This window comes from Rhopalosiphum maidis, chromosome 4 (genome assembly GCF_003676215.2).
Source record: "Rhopalosiphum maidis isolate BTI-1 chromosome 4, ASM367621v3, whole genome shotgun sequence".
NCBI classification, from domain to species: Eukaryota; Metazoa; Arthropoda; class Insecta; order Hemiptera; family Aphididae; genus Rhopalosiphum; species Rhopalosiphum maidis.
The window spans coordinates 21,280,964-21,301,551 of NC_040880.1; the positions used below are offsets into that span (position 1 = coordinate 21,280,964).

The 20,588-nt window shown below is 32.5% G+C and overlaps 1 protein-coding gene across 2 annotated transcripts in view; it reads left to right on the top strand.

Moving 5' to 3' along the window:
* Window positions 1-15,835, top strand: part of LOC113550595 (furin-like protease 2) — a 126,145-nt gene extending 110,310 nt beyond the window's left edge. Inside the window, exons 12-20 of one of the 2 annotated variants that reach the window (XM_026952529.1) lie at window positions 2,007-2,637; window positions 4,894-5,066; window positions 9,677-9,864; window positions 9,986-10,142; window positions 11,231-11,502; window positions 11,654-11,951; window positions 12,464-12,663; window positions 13,218-13,684; window positions 14,517-15,835. In XM_026952529.1, the coding sequence (XP_026808330.1) occupies window positions 2,007-2,637; window positions 4,894-5,066; window positions 9,677-9,864; window positions 9,986-10,142; window positions 11,231-11,502; window positions 11,654-11,951; window positions 12,464-12,663; window positions 13,218-13,684; window positions 14,517-14,627 (2,497 nt within the window). In that variant the 3' untranslated portion in view covers window positions 14,628-15,835. The remainder of the gene's footprint in view (window positions 1-2,006; window positions 2,638-4,893; window positions 5,067-9,676; window positions 9,865-9,985; window positions 10,143-11,230; window positions 11,503-11,653; window positions 11,952-12,463; window positions 12,664-13,217; window positions 13,685-14,516) is intronic. The other variant, XM_026952530.1, reaches the window with a different exon arrangement.
* Window positions 15,836-20,588: the final 4,753 nt, after the last annotated feature.

Sequence of the window (20,588 nt, forward strand, 5' to 3'; positions counted from 1 at the left end):
GTGTGTGTGTGTGTGTGTGTGTGTGTGTGTGCGCGCACGCGTGTGTGTATATGTGTGTGTTATAATATTACTAACTAGAATGATGTGAATAAAATTGTGGTGTAATAATAGGTGTAATAGTAGTTTAAAATGAATCTAAATATTTTGAAAATTGTATTTTGTATAATAAATATTAATATACATAATAACTTATGGACTACAAAAAGTTCCTACGAATAATATTTTTTGAATCACTATAAAAGTATAAAATAACTAAAAGCGTTATTTTTTATTTAAATATCCAATTTCCTAAAAATTTACTTTCGAGACCGCCAAAGTACCAACTGGATACAATATTCTACTACAAAACACGTCATTAAAAACCAATTAAATATCTGATTGAAATAAATACGTCATGAATTAACACAATGGTGTTAATATATAGTACTTAGTTATTTCTCATGAAATTGTAGATATTCTTAACATTCAATCTTTCCCTGGCATATCATGAATTCCCGTCAAGTTATATATATTCGAAATTTGTCCAGCCATATATACAAGTGTACAACAATTTAATATCATTTTTAATTTAGTATATTTTTTTTATCTTTCTGATAGTTATAATTCAGTTATTTTCAAATTATAGTGTTCAAAGATTTTCTCAACCTCAAGATCGGTGTTTCAAGAATTTAAATTCTTCAGTAAAATATGTAATTTTCTTTCATAAGTCTATCGTTGAATATTTCATTTATTGAAATTAATTTGGTAATTAATATAATATGCGTGAATTACATCTATCGTCTATATAAAAAATTCTTAAAAGAATTGTTTGAAAAATATTTTGTCATATACTAACGGTATAACAGCTATATGTACGCATATCATATGGTGTTATACCCAATATTTATGTTCAGTTCGTTTTTTAATTTTAATGTTTGAGTTGTATTTGCTTACGGGCTTTTGTTATTCTACCTTGCCTTTATATACCCTGTCAAACCAAATATTTTAATCGTAATTTATTATTAATTAATAAACTCCGGCAGCTTCCAAACGTATATTTGAACAGGACTGTGCGCAACACAAAAGGTCTAAGAACCACTGGCCTACAATTTAATAATATTTATTCACATTAATTTACTTCCAGTCATCTACAGTCATCACCCAGAATCAAATTCAACGAAGCTCTTTAACAGAGTTACTATTTAAAGTCGACTGATCCTTTAAAAAAAAAAAAAAATGAATCCTTTATAGAACCCCTTTGGTGTCCTACCGACTTGTGGTTTATAGATGTTATACCGGGTATAGGGTTATTTAGGTTATTTTATGCATTTCAAATTGAATAAAATCGATTCGATTCGTTTAAACAAAATTTTTTTATCGCTTGTGGTGTTCTCTAAATAGGTATACGTACAATAATTGTGACTGTAAAAATATTGTTAAGCACTAAAACTGTATTCAACAGATATGTTTTATATACATATTATTAAAATGTAACATCGGGTAGTAGACAATATTGTAGTAAATCTATAAAAAAAACAATGTTTGTCTGTGTATGCGTAGGCAATCCACAGTCGTATAGAATATAGATAAATAAGCTATATAAACCCAAGAATGTGCACCGCAATTCCAATTTTTACATTTTTAAGAGGGGCTCACAGGGGAGGGTTGTAGTATTTCGTTTGTATAGGGTTGCCATTTTGTTACAGAAAATAAAATAGTTATTACTATTATACGTGATTGAGTATAATTTTAGACCCGCATTTTATATTTGATCAAAAAACGACCCAAACGACTGTGTTAAAAATCTGCAGTACTGAGTTTAAGAAGGAGTAAATTCACGAGGACCAGCCAGTCACATTATATAATAGATGATAACTAAATATTTGAGATTTGAATGTACATTTTATCAATTTGTAATGCACTATACCATAATTTATACTTTATCCGATGACCGTAGTATCGTATTGTCTATATACCATATGCGTATGCACTATACATGTATTATATATTTTAATTAATGTTTGCAGGCAAATCGACCCGACTCCGGGCAGCACGATGACAGTTACCATGGAGGTTGGCGGGTGCGTGGGCAGCCTGAACGAGGTGCGATTCGCCGAGCACGTGCAGTGCAAGATATCGTTGCGGTTCTTCCCGCGCGGCAACCTGCGCATCGACCTCACCTCGCCACTGGGCACCACGTCCACGCTACTGTTCGAACGGCCGCGGGACGTGGTCAGCTCCAACTTCGACGATTGGCCGTTCCTGTCCGTGCACTTCTGGGGCGAAAAGGTGGACGGCACGTGGACGATGACCGTGCACAACGGCGGCAACCGTCACGTAAACCAGCCCGGCATACTCAAGAAGTGGCAGCTGATATTCTACGGGACGGCCACCAACCCGATACGACTGCGGACGCCACACTCGCAACCGTCACCGCCGTTCGCCATATCGCAGCAACAGCAACAGCAACTGCTGCTCCAGCCGCCCAAGGCCTCCACCGCCGGTTTCCCGTACGCTCAGCTCGGCGGCGGCATCGTCAACGGCAACGGACAAGTGTCCGGCTCCCCGTCCATATACCACTCGAGCATCGCCGAAATATTGTCGCAGGCCGGTTTCCGCAACCTGCCCGACGTGTTCGCCGCCGGCAGTGACATCGAGGTGAGATATCTCCGATATTTGATCACGATTTCAAAAACATTCTAAAAATTTCTCGTTGAGAATCGTATAATAGGAGGAGCTTGTGATTTACACCAGAATGAGGGTGTGTATTTTGTGCCATCGTAGGTAGTCGAAAATAGTGTAAGAATGTAATTTGCACTGATTTAACGAAAATAATTGTTCGGTATTTCTAACTGCCACCGCGGATTTTCCTAATGGATTTTAACATTAATCAGAGCGATTACAATCAAAATGAGAATCAAAAAATTCGTGTGCAAAAATAAATATTTCATTAAACCGTCAGTGGATATAACGTCTATTAATCGCTTGATTAATATACGGAAACGTTTTATTTTATTATTAATTTTTGAAAATATTGATGTGCTCATTGGAATACTGGAATCGAGTGTATCGCAAACAAAATTATACAGTAACATCGAGCACATTTCCGCATTACGGTCACGTTACAAAAAATATTCATATATATTTGTCGTCAGCTAATGAACGAACTTAATTTTGTATACCTACTATATTATTAGGTTTATGTCGATAATACTTACAGCATATTTACATTACAGTATATTATACTGAAAACTCGTCATACAGCGCATTTTACATATTTACACCTACAAAGTATTCCTCGGATTTTCCAAATACCTACCCATATTATATATCATGTAAATACCTACAATAAATTCTAAATTCCAAATAATGGCTATTTGGCGTATGAAACTGTCTATTCCTTCGTGGAACCTGCAAATAATACAGATGACTTTATACATCCTACTCTGGCGCTCGATCCCCAGGAAATGATAGATAGCTATAAACAATATTGTGATAAAAACAAATTTCACCACTACACACGTAATACTCACTCATGCGTGGCCTTTTTATAAAATATTTGTTTTAACAGTTTATCAAATTTAAGGTAAAATATACAAAATGTGCACCATCGGTTAACGGAGCTTTAAAATAACACAGTCTTATAATCCAAAAAAACTTATAAGTAATATCGGAAGTTTCAATTTGTTATTTTTCTCTTGTGCAATTTATTAAAAAAGATACTTTTTAATATGAAACACCCGTGACGTAAATATACAGACCTATATTGACTTTACAAACGGACTGTGCGGTTCTTGTGACGAATTTATTCATCAACCCAATCGATAATTTATAAGACCATAAAGGGGGTTCTGCTGGAAGAAGAAATTATTTTTTTCCATGCCTACTTGATTTAATTTACTCAAATACAGTGTATTCTGTTCTACATGTTTAAATGTTAAAACAGTGAAGTAATTCGTATTATATACATATCACTCTATTCGAATATTTTTGTTTGGTGGATACATACGCTCGGTTCTGAAATAAATTAACTAGGTTGTTATAATTTAAAGTATTATAAACAAACATTTTATTATTTCCTATAGCGTAGGTAATGCATTATACTAAAATAATTAATAATATAACACCCTCGATACGTTCTCGTGACATACGAGTGCTGATAAATAGTAATAATGATATTGCATGACACGTATGACGTACATATCGTAAAAAATGTAAATACATATGGTAAATGTTCAACTTTATTTCCACATTTCGACATTCTTTTAAAAAAAAAAAAAAAAACACTTTAAAAGTGTCGAAGTCAAACGATAAAATCGAGGTATCGACGGTTAAACCTGACGAATATTCGTCTATACTTATCCTGATCGTTCGTTATTCCAGTATATCCTCCCCCTTCTCCACACATACACACAATACACTTAACCTCTTTTATCATGTAGAACGTTGAAATAATTCCAAACGTCTCAAATTATCTCATTCATTCCCAGCAGTTACTCTGCCATCGTCCGCACCCACGTTCCCATTTTGAAAACACTGACGTAACACACTTCTCCTTAAGCTCGGGATCAATATTTTTTGTATTAACGACCCCCCGACGGCGACGAAAAGCCGATCCGAAGAATCATCGCGTGGATTAAATGACATTTGATTCCTCAAAGACCTTCTTTTTTTATTTTCATTTTATTGCAATTGCAATTGATCTCTGTGTGCGTAAAAACAACAGAAATATACGCCAACTTCCGTTACCTAATGAAAAACCCATTGTTTTTCTTTTTTTCTTGATACATTTTCGGTGAAATTTCTCTGAAATTGCAGTACACTATACACATCTGCAGCCGTGTAATATACATATATAACAACTAATGTTGAGCATTGTTTTGTGTGTTTGTTTTATATGTTATAAATGTGCAGACGTCAGTCACGTCGCTCACCAGCACGCGTTCGAACTCGCAGACCACCCCCGCCGAAAGGCCGATCGACGGACAGACGATTTTGCACGATTGCGACCCCGAGTGCGACGCTTTTGGATGTTACGGCAAAGGTCCCACGCAGTGCGTCGGCTGCCGAAACTTTAAGCTCGACAAGTAAGACTATAAACATATATCTACGTTATCATATTATATATTGCCGTGGATAGTTGTATTCTTGTAATGCATATATAATAATATTATTATATTGTTTAAATGTCATGTAAACCAACTGGCGGATGGGCGTTTTCTGTTTAACAACAAACATGAAATATTGTATTTTCATATTTTATGAGAATGTATTATTATTATCGTATCACGAGTGTATACGCGCCGACACGACAATGTGACGTAACGTTTATGACAACAATATAATATTATTACACGACGTTCGGTATTTGTGTGTGCTAATTCGGTATAGCTGTAACGGTTATTTAACGACATGGAATTAAGGTGCATGCAGCAGCGGGTGCCCGCAATGATTATTATCGATTACTATCCGAGGAACCGTCGAAAATCAATAATAATCATTGATCTCACCGCGTGCGATCATATTTTATATCTATCGTATATGCGAATAAAATATTGAAATAATTTCAACGGTGTGTACCTATACACGTGAATAAATGTCATGAATTCGGTCGTGCTAACCGATTTGTCGTGTAACACCGATGCCGTAATGTTGTAATCGAGTTATATACCTGTGCGTGTTGTATATTATGTATATAGACGTCTGCGTTCTTGTATAATACATGGAGAGAAATTTAGTTCCTCAACACTTAGAAATAATTATTTATGATCATTCTGCTAGTCATTTGGTTTCGACCGAATAAACAATATGTTGAATAAAAGCGAATTCAAATCGCTATAGAAACGTACCGTATAAATTATTCTCATAATGAATCCATTGAAATCGCGATATAGTATCACGCGGTTGACCTTTACATATTATACGCGCGCGCAACTTATTTTATTTATTTAATACTCTCAATCATTCATCGCGAGTATAAAACATATTATTAAACCGATCATGAATCACAATATTAACCACATCGTCTTTGTAAGCTATTTGCCTACCTACCTATAATTTTTATTAAAACGTGAACTTTATTCTTTAATACATACACATATATATTATATCTCTATATAGTGTAACTATGCATACCTATGTTTTCAGTTCAATATTAAAGAAGAAATGTCCATAATATTCAGTCATCTTTTAAGGTTTATATTTTATGCATTCTCTTACAAACAAACAAAGTAAACACATTTTTATACCGTATATATATATAAATACGACCACGCAAAAAACCCTATACTAAAATGGAGGTAAACTCGTAAACACAATAAAACAGACGCGCTGGTTTTACGCTTGCTTGTACGTATTATTATAGTGTTACACTGTTACGGCAATGTATTTTTGCCATGCAACCCCCGTGAAATAATAATAAACAAAATTCGATCATTGGCATTAAACAAAGTTAGGTATGCGCACCTAACGGCTATAATAAAATATATATATACAATGGTACAACGCACGCATACGCGATTTTAACTATATTTCGAACGGAAAATAGAAGCACATATACTATTTCTATAAGTTGGCCGTAGTGTAATAAATATTTTAAACATTCGCATTTCAAAAAAAAAAAACAAACACCACTATAGAATTAGAGAACTTTGAAAATGTTATGTTGTGGGCATCTATATATATATATATATATATAAATTATATAAATATAAATATATAATGTGTAAATAAATGGATAAAATGAAAAGTTGTGAGAGTATTTTAAAATAAAAAATATGTTATCCGAACAATTTTATAACTAAAATATAAATAAACTTTTAGGGAGCTGTCAATCCCAAATTTATAAAAAAAAAAAAACAAAAAAACTTGCAAAGTAAAAAATAAAATCGAAAAAAGGGAAAAAATAATAATAAATAAATAACTAAGTAGAAAGTTTTAAATTTCATGCATTACCTTCACATTAAATGTTCTACATGGTCACCTCTGAAAGCTATGCAAAGTTGTATTAATGAACATAACCGTGTTTGGAACACTATTATTACTGTGGTTCGTGCGTGCGGCGCGGCGTATATTTGTGTTTTGCGACTTTCGTAATGCGATTTCTCAGTTGTTCAACCGTTGTTATCTCTACAACAGAACTTTTCATTCGCAACTCGTCGTCTCCTAATTTATCCTGTTGGCTGCGCGTCTACAATAGATACTGTACACATTGTTGGAATTTAAACATTGTATAACCGAAATACGTGTCGACGAAAAGGTTTATTCGTCTCCGAACAAATTTTGTGTTTCGATAACATATTATTGAAATCTCAATATTATGTTTATACGCGTGCCATATTCCGTTTAAAACCGATTCTTTTTTTTATATATAGGTATTAATACTTACCTTACAGCGTTTGTTATATATTTATTATTTTTCTAAAAAATATTTTATTTCCACGCTGTGCATTTTTTCTTCGTTGTTATTAGACATTTTATATATTTTGCGCGTGAAATTCAATACGTTTGTGGGCGTTTACATAGGGTTGGGTATAATACTCAGTCTTGAAATGCTAACTTTAAGGCAACGTCACAACCATTATAAACGAAATATAAATTTTGCATCGCATTCTGCTATTAATATATTTATCGAACTAACGGTGTCCCTCTCGTCTGAAAATTTCTTTTGACGTCAAATTTACTTTTAATGAGCTTTGCTGTATGTACAATGTACATAATATATATACTATCCATTAAAATAATAACAATTGGAATGATTCCCATACATAGAGTTCAGTATATTTATTTGCCAATTATTATTATTAAACTTCTAGAGAAGGAAAAAATGATCGTGATATTATTATACATTATATATTAATATCAAACTAATGGTATCCTGAGGTCAAGAACATTTTTTTTTTGTTATCAACAGACCATGTTAAAAAAATGTTGATATCGTAACTTTGTGGAATTACCACATTTAAATTTCAAATTTGAAAAACCACACGTAAATACGTTAATAGGACAAAAATTGGTTATTTATAAAATCCAAATATATTTTTTTAATAGTATATATTTTATATACTGCTATATGTTTCGTTGTTTATGCATGTACCTACATTGCATTGATACTACTGCGTGCCGACCCCGCGGTGCGTACATATTTAATAATGTAATTTTTATTCATATTTTATTTTAATATTATTCATTGAATTTCCGAATATAATGAAAGTCAATAAAAATAATGCAAAACAAACTAATATAAATAAATAGTTATCATACAACCCTTAAACTAATAATAAAATTGGTTTTAATGTAGTCTGTGAAATTATTATTACAAGTGTAATATAATAAAGTGTACTTGCTTCTTCTATAACGTGATTGAACTTAAAAAACTCGAAGGGTTTTAAATTTTAATGTTTAAATATTCAGATTTTCTAACAGATAAAAAAATTGATTTTCCTATAAGGAAATTTTACTGGTTAATTTGCATTAATATAATCACTTCTTGTTTCAAACACTCTCATTTAATTGATTATTTAATATTTTAGTATTACGTTTTGCATAGTTGATAGTAGTTTTGAATTTAATCAGTTGTACTTGAGATAATAAATACTCAATTCGAAACTTCGTTTTCCTTTATTCGTTTTTTATTTATTATAATATATCAATAAATTATAATTGTATAAAAAAATTAATTAAATGCCGTTTATAAATATACTAGCCCTTAAAATTTAAACCTTAACTCTAAAATGCCGTTCAAATTTTTCTTAAAAAATTTAGAATTTTATTTATTCTTATCCTTTCAAGTTAGCACCAAAATTACGTGATAGCGCAACTATTAAAATATAAATTAATACATTTACGTGTAATGAGTTATTTTAGAACATAGAAATTCTGAATTAATTAAAATCTGTTGACATTAAGGTGATTTTCAAATAGGTGCTTTGTAACTTATTAATTTATAATTTATTTTCAAGATTACATCTTACTCAAAATACATTTTAACACATTGAATTCTTCTTATTGTAACTATTTTCCTTTTGTTTTATTACGTTTTTCTAAAAATAAAAACCAAGATAAATTCTTGAATTTACAAAATAAATTGAATATTGATTATTTGCCACATGACGTATGTCCTTCTCCGTAACGGACAGTCGTGTCTGCTTTTGGATTCTGGATGGAGCGTGGGAGCTATTTACAATGAATGATATTTTTTTCTCGTTCTCCCATACAAAAAACATTATTTGTAAAAATAAAAATTATCCAAAAGTTTCTTTAGGTTGGATATTGAACATAATATATTAAACTCGTGAGCTAAGAGACGAGAGTAATGATTAGATTTTCCTGGCAATTTAAAAAATAACACATTTCAATAAACGGCGAAATTTATTGCTCACCTGACACCTGTTTTTAAGAAAATCTCAACCATTTTTTTGGTTCCTTACCACTAAGAATCGTTTTACAGATGTGATCATTTATCATTTCTTTCGAGTATAATATAAATACACCCGTCCCAGATGCCCATCCAAACGTGTATCCCTGTTATTATATACCTCACTTAATCAAGGACGGAAACGGCGTTTTTCTCGGCGGAAGAGATTATATATCTATTTAAAAAATATATATTTATTTTAATTTTAATTCACATGAGTATATCCAAATTCCATAGTTATCAATATGTTTACGAATACGTCATCGTTTCGTTCGTTTTCAGCACTTGCGTCAGTCGTTGTCCGCCCCGCAGTTTCCCGAATAAGGGTGGTGTGTGCTGGCCCTGCCATGAGTCGTGCGAAACCTGTGCCGGAGCCGGACAAGATAGCTGTTTGACATGCGCTCCCGCTCACCTGAGGGTTACAGATTTAGCCGTTTGCTTGCAACAATGCCCGGATGGATACTTTGAAAGTAATTATTTTCTACGTGTACCGACACCATTTGTCTGGCCAACAATGCAATATATTAATATGTGTATTCAAACTATGCGGCCGATTTGTTAACCCGTCTCGTCTTTTGTGCACTTGTATAGATACGGAAGAAGGCACTTGCGTCGCTTGCGGTCCAAACTGTGGGAGCTGCGAAGGTCGTCCCGACCATTGTACTAGTTGTGAACATCACCTGGTACTTCACGATAATCAGTGTTACGCAAACTGTCCTGTCAACACATACGAGACCAACGATTACCGGTAAGACGACATTATATATATTTATATACATACTCACGGAAATGCGTCTCGTTTTTAATTTTGTTCAACCCGGGTATATTTTATACAAATTATGTAAATTGCAACCCAGGTACATGTTATTTATATTAATATGTAAATTGTGGTCTAAATATTTTTTATTCATACGTAAATTACGTCTATGAATATTTTTTCAAAACAATTCTTATGGTTAAAAATGTTACAGGGTTTGTAGTTTATTTTTAAAAAATGTAACACTGATTGCTATAATAATATTAGATTAGTGAACAACGTATTATCTATTTTGTCGTAGATTGTTACTTATCTTTAAAACGTTTTTTCCAACTGGAAATAAACAGAATATTCCGAGCGAAATTTACTTGTTTCAAAAATACCCTGGCCGCAATTCATGTATTATATGACTATGATCTTTTTCGGGAACGCAATTTACCAACCTGATACCTACTCCTCAACTCAGTTTTGTAAAGTATTTCTGTAAAAGTTCATAAGTACTTTTATTGCAAAATATTTAAATACCATTATTATTGGTATTGTCGAAAATACAAAGATAATTCTATATAATTTTACGAGTAATATTTATATATACCTGTGCGGATGAGAATGAACATATTTCGAACAAAAAATGATACCAGAGTATAACAATGACTTATTTAAACAAATATTATACTTCTATTTAATAATTTATATAATATAACAATAAATTTAATTTTTTTTTAAATTATTTTAGCAATTCTGAAATACGATTAACAAATCATCAATGTATTATGCATTTAAGTACTTTAAAATTAACTTCATTTAAAATATTTTTTTACGATACTGCTTTCCGTTTTTATTTTTTATTCAGATCGGTTAAATCGAACTGTTAAATTGTTATACAATAATAATTATGCATTTCCCTGCAATTATCCTGTATTTCCTATTATAAATTAATTTTTGACACCACTATTATTTTTACAATGAGTGAGTAATTTAATTTAATTTTCATCTGTCCATGTGCCGTCATATTATGCATTTAAACATTTATAAAAATGCTTTCGTGATTAATAATTGTTTCTTAAAAATCATTCCAGATGTGGGTCGTGCGATGCAAAATGCGAGTCGTGTACCGGACCGAATGCCGACCAATGTATAACGTGCAAGTCGGGTTATTTCGAACTCAAAGGCACGTGTCATTCAAAATGCCCAGACTTTTATTACCCGCACCAGAAACGTCACGAATGTTTGGAGTGTCCCGTAGGCTGCGTCTCTTGCAATTTAACCGAATGTCACTCCTGCGACCAGGGTTTCACGTTGAACAAGAAGGGCCGATGCTTAAAAACCGGCAGTCAACAATGTCAATCAGGTGAGAAAATGGTGAAACGTGTTTAGTTCGCCATAAAAAAAAATATGTTGATTTTGGGCTCCTTGCCGCATAGAAACGGTCATCGACTAATATGATCGTAAGACTTCAATGTTTTGATTTTTTTTTTTTTAATCTCTTAAAATCACCGAAGCAGGCCAGTTTTGGACCGGGACTCAGTGTCAACAGTGTCACGGGTCGTGTGAAACTTGCAGCGACTTCTCCAATGAAAACTGTCTGTCTTGTCGTTCGCCGACCATGTTCCAGGCCCCGGGCTCGTGCGTGGAACAGTGTTCGCCCGGGTTCTATCCGGACTTGCGTTTCGGCAACTACGCGACGTGCCAACCGTGTCCGCACCCATGCATCGAATGCGTGTCGCGCACCAACTGTACAATGTGTCACTCGCCGTTGCTTTTGCAAACCGGTCAATGTCGTACGACGTGTGCCCCAGGGTACGTATATCATATTCCAATTCATTATGCTGTGTTTGTACGGTATGCGATGCACGACTACGTTGCAAATTTTACGTGTCGGTTTCTATGTATCTGATAAAAACAAAAAATTCATTCAGTTTTAACCAACTGTAAAACTACATTAATATAGTAAAAAATTCATCGTTTTAATATCATATTCAGTTTTTAGATAAATATTTCAAATTATTTACAATCGCTTTCGATATTAGTTCTATATTTTTTAGTACAATTATCGAATATTAAAAAATAAAAAAACTTTTACACAATCATGAATCAAGTGTGAATAATTTGCAGCCGAATGGGGGGGGGGAGATGCCACGTATTTAACTACGTTTTAGTCGTATCACGCGAGTTTCGGATAACTCCACATTTGTAGTATATAGTACATACTATATACGATGGACAGACCGCACGATCCATTGAATAATTTATTTACCATTAATCGTGTAATATCTTATATAACAATGAGTGGGTTTACAATGTATTTGCAGATATTATAGCGACGTGGGCTCGTGCGCCAAATGCTATTTGAGTTGTATGACGTGCAGCGGACCCCGCAGGGACCAGTGCGTCAGTTGTCCGCGCGGATGGCAGTTGGCCGCCGGTGAATGTCATCCCGAGTGTCCGCAAGGTTTTTTCATGTCGGACTTCGGTTGTCAAAAATGCCACCACTACTGCAAGACTTGCAAGGGTAAGTTAAATGTTTGTCACTTCCCGCTATAATTAATAACTATAATTATAGTATCGTGTGTTCTATCCAATGGTTTTGCTGTATCTCAGCAATACTTGAAAAACTCGAAAAAAGAAAAATGTGATTCACAAATTATATTCTAGATAGTTTGTCGATAATTCGATAATTATTTTTCTCTAGCACTCTTATAATATATAATATTACTAAACTTCTTATAGGTACACTTTCAAATTTGGAATAATATGGTTTACTGAAATATTAAATAAATGTCAATTCAGAAGACAATAATATGTATCGCCGATTTTAAAAATAAAAAACATGATAACATATTAAAAAAATGTATACTGTCTATAGAAAAATACTCTCAACTCAAAAATCACTCAACTCAGAATCTCTAAAATCAAAATTTTTATTTTTATCTATATAATTCACTTCGAAATGTTGATAATACGACTAATTTCATGTTATTACGATAAACAATTTGGACGATAAAACGAATGTACACAAATATTTTAATATTCATAAAATATAAATAACGATGTCGCATTTTGCAGGCGAAGGCCCGCTGCAGTGTACGTCGTGTCCGCCGCACTTCATGCTCGAGGACGGCCTGTGCTCGGAGTGTTCGGGTTCTCAGTACTACGACCCGCCCACGCAGCTGTGCAAGCCGTGCCACGCGTCGTGCCGCGCTTGCAACGGACCCGGCCCGTTTAGCTGTTCGGCCTGCATGTTCCCACTTCACCTTGACCGGAAGAACACCCAGTGCGTGTCGTGTTGCGGACCACGTCCGCATGACGATTGCTGTAGCTGCAACTCGGACACCGGCGAATGTCACAACTTGACGCCGGCCGAAAAACGTCGGACGTCGGTGGACAACGAACTGGACAGCTTGGCCGCGGCAGTGTCCATCCGCCGCGATGCGGTCGTCCAGCCAACCGGCATCAAGGCCGACGCCACTCTGTTCGGTTACTTAGCCTTGGCCATGATGGCTTCCGGTTTGGTCGTGTTGTCCGTAATAATGGTGAGTATCGATGGTCACCGTAAACGTTATTAATATTATATTCGCCGTCCGGCACAAATGCTCGCGCTCAAAATGATATCGAACTTTTACCCACCATCCAATACTGACCCCCCCCCCCACACACACACACACACATACTAATCCTTACGCTATAAATTGTTTTTACGAGGGTATCGTTATAGCATTTCCGATTCGTACTCCGTCATTTCCATACTGTCTTCGGAAGTTTAGCTCGGCCACCAGTTCGCAATCGCCCGTACGAAATAATTTTCTCATAATTTTCTTTCGCTTTTCTCTTTTTTTTTTTCGAGAGGAAGAATTTTTCAGTTCATGCAGATGATATTCCCCAGATCGCCCTCCCCTCCACCCGCAATCTCATGTTATTATCGATAAGCGAGCACGTTTCCGTAAAACGATGTACAAAACTGTACAAGTTCGCCCTGGGGAAAAGAAGTTTCTATAGCTCACCAACCAAAGAGAAACACGCCGGTTGGTCGGTGTCCTTACGCCGTTCCATTTTGCGATGAACAAAATTTTAAGTATAGGTAAATACTTTATTAACCCAAGAGCCGCGATGAACCGATCCATTGCTCCAACCACCCTTCCACCGTCGACTCTTTACAGACAGATTTATTTTATCTTGCGGTCGTATACTAATTACTTACGCTATTTTTTATTTTGACTTTTAAAAATCGACTACCACGTATTCAATTTTGTTATAAAATAAACACTCCGGCGAGTGCCCAGCCTAATGAACCCTTCGAATAGTGTACAATATACCTACACAATAATGGTCGCTAACTTACTGTAATTTTTGTCATCTATAATGTAGGTGAAACGAAAGCAAAGACAACATTCGGGTTACGTGAAGTTATTACGGCCGCATGGCGACATACACTTGGAAGACAACGACAGCAGCACTGCACTGTTCGCCGAAACGTGACCGGCTCACTCTGCACCATTGACTCGACAACACGCCAGTCCACGTGGCATCTGACCGGGTGCAGCATCAATTTAGTCTGGCGGAATGTATATTTTATAAACACACATAAAAAAAAACAAAAGAAAACAACCAACAAACATAGAAAAATTATGATAATAATATTATTATTATTATTATTATTATTATTATTAGTGCTTAATACGTCTTCTCGCTATTTGTATTTAATCACTCTCTGTCACAGCCAAACCTTATATACATAATACCCAAGTGTTTATCAACGGCTTTTCTTCGTCGTCCTTCTCTTTCTCCTCCTTCTCCTCCATCTTCCTAATCTTGTCTTTGCCGAATCTCAACATTGACGATATTGTATTAATGTTATTCCGCCGCTTGTTAAAGAACAAACAATTCATTACAATAATGTTATTAATTTTAATTTTGGCATGAGTTCCTTTTCAAATGTAATTTGACTTTCTAAAGTCTCGAATCACATTTCTTCTACATTCCATATTTTTAGTTTTTTTTTTTATTATTATTATTTTAATTTGAAATCGATGCTCTCTTTTCAACGCAGAACAAATTTCTTTATTCAAACGTGAATATATTATTGTAATACACATGTTTTTGCATACAATTTATGCTAACTCGAGTCGAGTCTATCAAAACATTTTGTTGTAATAGTATTGTCTCACAAGTTTTAGATTATACCTACCTCTAAGTTAATAATGATTTAAGCTTATAAGTTACGATCAATACGCAGAATATAAATAAATTTAAGTTTATCTACTTGAAAATTTCTCATTCCATGTACACGCTATAAGACATTTTTGCCACTTACGGTATTATTTTATATTTGTTTTAATTGCCTTATCTCATAATAATGATTTACATAAAATGTGTTAAGGATAGAATCACCATGTGTTTTATCTAAGTATTATTGTTTTGATTTGTTTGTATAATGTTATTATAAATTATAATTATATCAATCACAACGGATTAATTATTATTATTATTATTACTTACTTAAAATTAAAAACACAGAATTATTGCACGTTGCCATGGTGATAACTGATGAATATATTGTATAATTTCTGTTACTACTTCTCTGTCGATATGAACAAAAAGGAACAAAAGAAATTAAGAATTAACTAAAAATGTAATGCTTAACCGTTTATATTTGTGTAAATAAAAAACCCTATTAAATTATAGCATTTATGTAGAGTATTCCAAGTTTATTATTATTATTATTATTATTATTATTATTATTGTTTTTATCCCCCATGGAAGTTATATACTACTTAATGCAAAAATAATTTATGTGTTGTGTTGGATCTTTACAATTAGGTATATATTATGAAATAAAACAATATTACTATTACCATTTATTTATAATCTATACACGATATACCTAGGTACCTATATATATATAATATTTAGCTTATATACCGTTTATGTACCTGCATATCGACGAACATAATTATTGTTATTGTGTACTCGTCCGTTTTCTACTTATTTTAAACATAAAATATCATGTCAAATTGTTATTATGATAAGAACGTCAGTAAAATACTCTTAATTATGAATCTTATATATTATCTATAATGTATATGTATTCCATATTATGGAAAACTAAAAGCGTACACATCATTTGCGAACACTGTTCAAAATGTCTGTGATTCAGTTTGTAATATGTAAATATATATATATTTTTTTTGTTATGTTCCAATAAATTATACCATTATTGTAAGATTATATAAATATAAATTCAATTATCAAAATAATATTTGTTTACAAACATTTTGCGATGAGAAACGTAAAATATTTATAAAAATATTGAACAACTGCTGTTATATTTTAGTGGTGGAAATTAAAAGTTGGACAATGCATATTTTGACAAAACCTTTTTGGTAAATAATTCTATGTAAAATTATATATGTCTACATATACGTATTTCACCATCGATATAATTTAGTTTTGTTTTAAAATATTTAATTTCTTAAAGAAAACAACAAACCTAGTGGCTAGTACTCAGTATAGAACAATGTATACTTTATAATATAAACCAAAACCTCTACGGCTCTACTTAAATACTTAATGTTTTGAAACAATACCAGCAACCAACCAAAGATTCTAAATGCCTTTGGGCACGAGTTTAAAGTTTTATAAACAAAATAATAAAATAACTTTTATATAATGGTCTATTTAAAATATTATAAATTTATAAACCATAATTTTCAACATAAATATATTGCACAAACTTTTAAAAATTATTATCATTATTGTTTTTTCCAAAACAAAACTATTTGTTGTTACTGAATTCATTGCTTTCAAAAAACGATGTAAACAAAATTTATGTTGAATACAAATAAATACAGGTTCGAAAGATATAAAGAATTAATAATTGCTCATGGTTTAATAATAGTAAATGCTTTTAAAGGTACTTTTACTAATTAACAAAAACGTATTCATCATGAGTCATGTCATTTATTTTTGACTTTTTTTAGTTTTTACCTAGTAAGTTGTAAATAGGTACCTTTCTTGATTAAAACTCGTTGTATAACAGTTAAATTGTATCATTAATCTATTCTATACATGACATTTATGATAAAAATATGAGGTCACAATCATCAGCACCAATATAGGATGCCCTTGGATCTCGGCGGACCACTTTCCTATACAATTATTCAAATAATTTAAGTCAAAGCGAGGCCGAATCATCTCTCCAAACCTCTCACTGAGTGTTTTACGTTAAATGAATCACCTGGTCCCTATACTTTACCCATTTATACGTAGGCAGGCGATACAATTTAAAATATAAACAACAACGAATGCAATTTTAAAACATTCATCTTATTTTTACATCTGTTTGATAATAAATTATTACCAACTTAATAATTTCATATATCAATACGACTTAACGATCAGAACTTTTATTCCACGTCCCGTGGTTGTAATTTGTACAAACATTAACATATTGTGCCGTTTGAAAATGATCTTTTTCGTTAAAACACAATATAAAGCTATATTATATCAATAGAAATATTGGTAATTAAATATTATAGTATTTGTAAACTTAAATGACTAAACATTTTTACTTGTTGAAAAAAAAATGTTATTGAATATCAGATTGGTGGCCCGATATACTATTTTGGATTACATACGGATTACTTTAAGTTCATTTGGCCACTGATCGTGGGATGCCCTGTCATACCTATCGCTTCACTCGTTGTGTTATAGTGTTCCGTGTGCGCGTGTATCATAATATCCATACCTTTGAAATTAACTGAAAATACGATTTCAATAAAGGTGGACACGTGTACACCAAAATACCAGATAATATAATAATTCCACATAATGCGATCGACAAACGCCACTCAACAGAGATGTATTGTCATTTCCCACCACCATTCATACTTTCGGCGATCCGCCCGCCGAAAGCTAACGGTGTTTGACATAAATTATAATGTTATTATGGGTTGTCTTATTATCGTTACAACGCCAACAACTTACGTGCTTACTAGTTATCGCTGCAGAATTAATATTGCGAACATGTTGACTCCGAACGTATATTATATAATATAATATACGCACCGACATAAAATGCAGTTGTAATGTTATTATACTTATTATTATCGTTACACCGCCCTCGGCATCATATTATAGATTGTATTATAATATGTGAATAGATTGTTGAGGCCGTGATGTGTATATAATGTCATCCATTATTCCGCATTGTAATATCACAGTGTTGTTTATGGATTATGAAATGAATTATGCGACCGAGTATTATAGCGGGTGATAACATTCCGGAATTAGGATCGTTCGCATAAAATGGAAAAAAATATTACCGTCATCTATAATTTAATTTATACATCTCTATTGAAAATTCGGAACTCGATATTTTATACCTACTCGTATTCCATTCCATGACCACTTGAAAGTTAACTTTGCAGATTTACTATATGTCCCGTTCAAATATTAAAACACCTATAATGTAGTATAACCAATAAAATACTATTTCATATACACATCGGCGTAACTAGGGGGGCTAAGCGGGGCTTAATCCCCTTGTATTTGTATTCAACACCCCCCCCCCCCCGATAAGGTTTTACTTTTTAGCTTCAATTAAGTTATTTTTAACTTTGGTTTTCTAGAACTCTAGCCCCTGTAACTATCAAATCCTAGTTACACCCATGTTCATACATCTATTAATTAAGTACAAAATAAAATTATTATTTTGGCCAATTGATAGTTTGGTATTAAATATTTATGTAGATTGTAGGTGTTTATAGGTAATACCCAATTTCCAATGTCCCTCGTCATTTTTCCTTATACTTACACAAAATAAATAATTTATCATGAATATCACTTATACAACATTTAACATCCTTAACTCATTGATTTATAATGGATCTGCAATATATGTAATTATTGCTTGAACAGCTACGTCGTCCGTCGTGTCATGGACATTTATTCTAATTCTGATTCTAATTCTGATTGTGATTATGTTATCATTCACTATAGCCACGATCAACCGATAAATTTTCAGAGTTTGGCCGAGGATGTGTACATGTAACCGTGTGCCCGGATTTCCCTCAATAATTAGATACCTTGCGTTATATAAATATATATTATACATTACTACCTATACAATTTTGAAATATAATTTTAAGGAATAATTATTTTAAGATCAATTATAAGAAATATATTAAGCTAGTTTTCAAACTAACTACTTTATTAGACCTCGATTATACTGTTTATCTTGATTTTCAAAAAGCTCTTGGTATAACTTTTTAAGTTTTTTAAACATAATTTAGGCTTTGAACACTTTATATTCTCGTTGTGCCCGACTATTAGTTAACAATACACAATTATGACTGTCGATATTAAGATATTTTCTCTATTATCCGTAGTTACTATACATACCTACCCATAGGCGGACTTAGGGGGGCTTAACCCCCAAAATCTAAGGTAATATGTTATACTTTTGTATAGGATAGGGTTGCGAGAATGAAGGTCCTGCAGGTCACTTTACATTGGATTGTCCACCAATAGGTACATACCTATATTTATGAATTTTTGTATTACGACATTCAATTAAGATTTGATACTAAGATATTTACTTATGGTCCGTAGTTACTCAACAACACAATAGTGACGATTCTTTGTAATAAGATAATTTATTACCATGAAAACTTTTTACTTGTATTATATGAAATTATAGTTTATTGCGCATTGTATTAAAATACGTTGAGATTTAGAAGCAGAAAATTAAACATGCTCGCAGAGTGAGCTTTCCTAACTTGTTCCTTATTCATCAATAGGCACAACATTTATTTTTGTTTTAATTAACAAAATTGTTATTGATTTAAAAATTGCAATATCATCTGTATCGTCTTGTACTGCGTTAATGATACAATACTTTCCATGCAGTATCAATCGTACTTATCTAATAAACCTGATCATAATTCAATGCAACATTAGTACATTACCTTTAATAAAATAGCAAAATTATACTTCGTCAATATGTCTGTTAAAAATATAATCGATAACATTTTTTTTAGTAAAGGGGTCAAAAATAATTAAGCATAACATAATAATATAACCATAGCTATATTAAAACAATAAGGAAAATAAAAATAAATACAATATATAATTAATATAGTGCGGTTTTAAATTATTAAATTAATTTTCAATTTTGCTTTAATCATTAAATTATACATTTTTTTAAACAAATTTACCATACAGAAAAATATCGCTTTTCAAGTATTTTATTAATTTATTATGATATATTTATAATTTTCCAATAACATCGAATCGTTTTTAATCATTAAACCTAGTGTTGTATTTTATGCAATATTCCAAAAGAATGACTATTGTTTAAGAAAAATTGAGCTACGTGCATAACATATTATCAAGCAAAATTGAAAACAAATAAAACAATTGAACCCATTTCTATCGTAT